The following is a 6029-nucleotide window of genomic DNA, read 5'->3' as shown; positions in this document are numbered from 1 at the left end:
AAAAAATATTCTGGTCCTGCTTTCCCTACCAGCAACAAGGAAAAGTAGTGTCCATCCAGCACAGCTGTCTGTACCATGTGCATCATCGGAAGTCATAGTGTTCTAGCACAAACATCGTGAGTGCAGATACTGTATACTAGCAGAGAGCTAAAACTTCTGAAGCTGTTGTCTGTAGCTCCTAGGAACAGCAAGTATGACGGGTGCAAAACCTATATTTGAGGCAGAAGATTCTTCAGTTTGATTGAGACCAGATCTTCCAAGGGGAAGAATCGCTGTCAAGCCGAAATGATTCTTTCCGCTTAAGAAAGAAATCTGCCCTTCCTAAAGGCTCTTGACTAATAGAATCCTACACATTATGTCAGACCCTCCATGGATTCTGGTAGTTGTTAAAAACACTACAAATATTTCCATGTTTGCCATATCACTTAACCTTGTAATGTGCCTTCTTTGATCTGTTGAATAAAAAGATTCCTTTCATCTTCAGGTGTCCTTCCGTTTTGTGCCCGAACTATACAAGTGGGCCTGTGAAGATTTAGCATGTATATCAAATGCTGCTTCTCATTCTTTAGCTCTTCAATCTGGGCTTTTAATTCTGCATTGATAGTTTCCAGCTTTTCTGATTCCTAGTCGCAAAGGACAGAAACAACTATTAGACTGAGTAGTTCAAGCAGTTAATTGCACCGTTTATCTAATAGTTGCAGTCTTTCATTGGTGGGAAAGCATATGGCTAGCTGAGAAAGAAACTGCATGTTCTTAGTGTCTTGTAATGATGAAACTATACATCCCCCAATTGATAATAGTAAAAAAAAAATAAAAAAAAAAAATTGACAGTTACCTTCAGAACTGAGTGTAAAAAAAGTTGAAAGGCCAAATTCAGATTTGCATTGACTTAGAAGAGCAGGCATCCAAAGTGCTGTTGCTACCTTCTGCAAAATTATTCTGAACCCTTTGGGTCAGAAATTTACCCAAAATTATCTATGCTTCTTATTAACTCCCTGGAACATCATGTCATGTATCTGCAAACCCATGTTCAGCTAACAAAGTAAGGACATAGCTTTTTTTCTTGCCCCACCTCTGGATATAGGAACAAAGACAGACCTGACGCTGCTGTAATACAGTTTTATATTGTGGCAGAGCAGGTGAAGACACTACTGGAGTCTTAGGACAGAGAATTCAGGGCTAAGCTACTACGCCACTCATTTCATAAAGAAGTCAGAGGTTACTTGTCAGTGTTTGTAGGCTGTTGGACTCCACAATGGATATTATATGAAGTGAGATTTTACTACTTTTTGTGTTCAGTGTACACATTCAAGTTAATATTATCCCCATAGACAAGATCGGTCACTGAAAAAATAATCTCTTGGCACACCTACCATGCTTTCACTTTTTTCCCAGTTTTAACCAGGTTTGATTTTGATATATAGCATTTTCATTTTCTTATAATTAACGTTTTGACAGGTTTACAGAGTTTTGGGTGACATCTTTCTCAATTTCCTACTATGACAGTGCCCCTGTGCTGTCTGTTCAGATGCTGACAGGATGACAGATTGAGAACAATTCAAACCAGTCACTTACTTTCTGCAAACATTCTGTTTTTTCCTTCTTTTTGTTTCGGCACTTTGCAGCAGCAATTTTGTTCCTTTCCCTTCTTCGCTTTTTTCTTTCATCCTCTTCAGGAGAAAACTGTCCCGTAAAAACAGATACACAAAATCCATAAGATACTGTAAATACTCAACCTGTATTCTGATAACTTCTGCATTTTAAAAAGCAACATGGATAGTGTTGTCAGTGCTCAGATCATGAGTTACATAAGGATGCGATTCTGACCTTGTTTGCCATACAGTAAAACAGTAGTAACTCCATTAGAATTGTCAATAAAAACCTGACTGGAGTTTGGATGGATGTAATCCATGTGATGGCTCATTTTAAATCAATGGTACTCAAACTTGCCAAGCATCTGCCTGGGCTGACTCCCAGACCTCCATCTTTTCTCTGCTTCCCCAGGAGAAAAAGGAGCATGGGAAGTGGAGCAGAGGATGTGGCATGAGAAAGGCAGTGAGAGTGCAGCAAATTAAAGGCAGCACAAAAAAGGGGATATTAACATGTTCCTTCAAGCTTTATTTTGTTTCCTGTGGAGGCTCAGACAAAGTTGTAGCTATTTCCCTCATTTCAGCTACTTCTCCACTTTGTAAACAAAATGCTTTTCATGGAGACTCTTATGTTAAAGTAAAAACCTAGCGTGGACATAGCATGGCCATGTCTACTTCAGTGTAGTCCACGTGGGTCCTACTGCACTGTCTTCACTGAAGTAAAGCTGCAGTGACTTATTCCAAGTTCAGCCACAAGTAGGCAGGGAAACCAGATTAGCGCTTGCTCTACTCTCTATAAAACATTGTCATTAGTTCATAATTAAAAATAAAATACCCAGCTATAGGCCTCAATGGAAACAAGAAATACCAGAGGGTCTCCCAGAAGCACTTAATAGAAAGCCAAGCAGCAGGCTTAAAAGGATCAAGTATGGTGGAGAGGGTTGTTGGATATAATCAGATGGTTTTATGGTGAAATTTTATTAGAGAATTAATCATTTGCACTGAAATGCTGTTTAAAAAGTCATACCTCTGTTTTCATGACTGATGTTTCAATTGGCCTTTCAGAAACTGTCACCGCGTCCAATGTAGAAGACATCCTGTGGGACTGGCGCTTATTCTGAATGGCGAACCTCAGTTCCTCTTTCACCAGTGGGGTTAAATTTGTGAAATCATCAAACCCCAGTGACCCTGCAGGGGACAAAGTGGGAACAATTGCGGAGGCGCTGACTTCTAACGCAGATACCTGGCCTGAGTGTTGGACCATCATTTTGCTGAAAGGTAAAAAGAGATAATAACAATAGTCTTTCAACAACTTTAGAAAGGCAAATAACATCTCCTACAGGTATATTTTATAATGTGAAATAATACTGTATTTCTTGCACTGCTTCAGTCCTCTTTCCCCATCTACTCCAACCTCTCACTGGAGTCAAGCAGTTAAGAATTTGCTCAGTAGTAAAAACTTCTACTTTAATAACTAAAGTAACTTCTACTTTAATAACTAAATAACTTACCAACTAAATACTTGAAGTTGGTATTTAAAAATAATAATAGTATCATCACATTACACAATATCTAGGTCTTTATGAAACTTAATACAGAAAAAATTGTTTCTATGTATGTATACTTGAAATTTTAACATGGTAATGTGTGAATAAGGAACAAAAATTAGAAAGCAAAGTATTATTATTATTATTATTGTTGTTGTTGTTGTTATTATTATTATTATTATTATTAAAAGAACAGAAGGACTTTAAGAATATCTCCACCCTCAAAGCTATACCACCACAGATTCCAACTTCAAATGGATAGATCTCAGCTATGTTTAGGCAGAGCTCAGAGTTCTCCTAGAAGCTGAAGTTTACTAACCAAGACACAATCTGTCACAAAGTATCAGTTTTACACAGAGTTGTAGATCTGGTTATAAACTCCTTGAAAATGGTTAACAGTAAGAGCTGGCACAAAGGTAAAATTCTATACATGCTCTGGGGCTTCAAAGCACAAGGCTGAGTTGGAGGGATTGAGTAATGAAAAATGTGGAGCTGTTTATTTCATTCCTTTGCTCTTGTCTTTGCTGAAACTGTCCTCGTGTGCTCTTAACGAGAAGGTTGATATTCTTAAATATTTATGGTCAGATCTCCTGCTGATATAAAACAGTGTGACTGAAGAGACTTTAGGGGATTTATGCAAATGGACACCCATGGAGGAACCTCATTTCTAGTAGTTTTCCTAAGAAAATGAACCTACCCAACAGTGCTTTCTACTTTCTTCTTTTTTGTCATTCTTATTAATTTTTTTAGCCATTTTTTGGAGGGAGAGAGGCCCCCTATGTGCTTTGTGAAAATTGGTGACCCCACTGAGGGAGAAAGAAGCAAAACTCATCAGCCAGCCATCCTAACACCATGGGCAACCTAGCTAGCTGGTGCACACAGCTCTGTACGACACAAACCATCTCTCACCCAGAAAAGGTGAGATGAGAGGTCTGGAGGAAAGCTGAGCTTTTTTTGTGGGTGGCCCAAGGAACAAAAGGTGCAAATCCATAGGAAAACAGATTGTATTACTTCCCTTATTCATAAAGTGACTTGTGTTAAATTGGATTTTACCATGTTGGTTTTCCAGCTTTCTTTGGTGTATAGCTTTTGGTTTGGTTATTTTTTTAATAGGTGTATGGGTAATTACAGTATGTGTTATCTACTCTTGATTAGAACTGTAATTATAGCAAAGTCAACTGTAATTAACTTAGTGCAGGTAACCAAATAGTTGCCTCAGGGTAGCAGTGTGGGTGAGTTAAATTTCCACATGGTCAACCCAGAAATGCATAGTTCCCTGTACACTACTTCTGTAACCCAGCAAGAAATGTTTGAGGTCATGTGCCTTGACAAGAAGATAGATTTTGCTCAGAGATATCTAAAAATACACTAAATCCATACTGGTGCAAATGAGAGTAGAATCTGGTTCATCGCTAAGTCAGGTAAATATAAAAATGTGAGGACAGTGAATTGCCAGTTAGTAGAAAATGCCATGTCCAGCTGCAGAGACTTCCTCACTTCTTCCTCACCCAGTCACCACAGAAGAGCTGAAGATTTCCAAGAGTCTGGGGGTGAAATCCTGAACCAAATGAAATCAAAAGGACTTTTTCTGTTGACCTCAACAGGGCCAGGATTTCACCCATAGTTATTAAAGATGAGGAAATTATTTGGAACAATTTGTTATTCAGAAAGACCTTGGGAAATTTATGTAATTCTCTTCAGAAAGCCCCTGCTCATGAGTCACATTTAAAGTACTGATACGGTTTAATCCTATAATCTCAGAAAGCTAGCAGTTACTCTTTTTCCACCAAGTCAGAAACAGCCCTATAATTTCCAGCTAAAGTCCTCCCAGCATTATTTCTCATTTATCAACATTGAACCATTCAACCCAGTTAAACAGGCTAATACCAGATGACACCAAACCCCTCATTGCTAGCAGAAGTTTCTGCTATTTTCACTGAGTGTTAGTCTCCTTGGCTCCCACTGATGGCTTCATTCAACAAAATTAATTCTGTATAATTCAATCAAACCAGGAGTCTTAAATTAACAGTAAAACTGTTTCTCTAGCCTACAAAATAATTAATTGGGCTAATCATTTTCCAGCACTGGTGGTTTATTCAATTATTTTTCAGTTTCAGTGAACTTTCAATTAAGGTCAGCAGCAGCACCAGAGGAAACCAAGAATGTTCATGTTTTAGTAACATGTCTGAGAAATTGTGTTAATTGTGGATTTCTACTACTTAGTGCTAAGTGTACCACGAGCACCAACAAAACCCTACCACAATGTCCTCAGGTACTTTCTCATCCGTCATTAGTATAAAGAAAAGGAATGGGAGAGTGCCCACAGGGAGGGGAAGAACAGGGGGGGAAGTGTCCTTGACTATAGAAACTTGCTGTTCTCCTGCCCGAACAGCTCACTGACCTTCCAGACATCCTGAAAGGCATCTCTATTTACTCAGACTTTAGGGAAGGGAGGGCCTACTAGGGGGCTGAGGCTTTTGTAAGCATTTCTGCCATGAGCTGAGTCCCATTTTGCAGAGCTGTTTGCCACTGGTTTGCTTTCCTGGGCCTCTTTCTTGGGGCAGGGCTTCTGGACAGTGCCTAGGAGGGTAGGGTTCCAGTCTGCTGCCGAGATCGTTATGAGCCACCGTGAAACAAATAACAAAAATAATCAGCCTTATGGCAAATGTACTCAGTAAGCTGAATAGATTCCCTTTTCATAACGAGGTAGATGTTTTCCAGTTTCAGAGGAACAAATCTGCTTTTAGAAATGTTTTACAGGAGTGAAAATCAGATTTTGCTATTGAAAAAAATGCAACAGGTTGCCCTTCCTTTTTCCCCAATTTTTGTACAAATTGTACTTACACCTCTGTCTATAAGCCATGAAGAGCACTGTCTCATTCTCCCTGGGGTT

At 39.0% G+C, this 6029-nt stretch overlaps 1 protein-coding gene across 1 annotated transcript; it reads right to left on the bottom strand.

The window, feature by feature from the left end:
- Positions 1–425: 425 nt before the first annotated feature.
- Positions 426–2856, bottom strand: ATF3 (activating transcription factor 3). The gene is made up of 3 exons (XM_010290253.1): positions 2617–2856; positions 1576–1683; positions 426–623 (listed from the first exon to the last, which is right to left on the bottom strand). The coding sequence occupies exons 1-3, from the start codon at positions 2854–2856 to the stop codon at positions 426–428; spliced, it is 546 nt and encodes a 181-aa protein (XP_010288555.1).
- Positions 2857–6029: the final 3173 nt, after the last annotated feature.

Source organism: Phaethon lepturus, unplaced genomic scaffold, assembly GCF_000687285.1.
Source record: "Phaethon lepturus isolate BGI_N335 unplaced genomic scaffold, ASM68728v1 scaffold54696, whole genome shotgun sequence".
Classification (NCBI taxonomy): domain Eukaryota; kingdom Metazoa; phylum Chordata; class Aves; order Phaethontiformes; family Phaethontidae; genus Phaethon; species Phaethon lepturus.
The sequence above is the reverse complement of the archived record's forward strand: the minus strand, read 5'-3'. Positions and strand labels throughout refer to the sequence as shown.

Coding starts and splice junctions, on each gene's coding strand:
- ATF3 (XM_010290253.1), bottom strand. CDS start 2,856: ATGATGGTCCAACACTCAGGCCAGGTATCTGCGTTAGAAGTCAGCGCC. Junction 1,684..2,616: donor CATCAGTCATGAAAACAGAG/GTATGACTTTTT, acceptor TTTACGGGACAG/TTTTCTCCTGAAGAGGATGA. Junction 624..1,575: donor AAACAGAATGTTTGCAGAAA/GTAAGTGACTGG, acceptor CTTTGCGACTAG/GAATCAGAAAAGCTGGAAAC.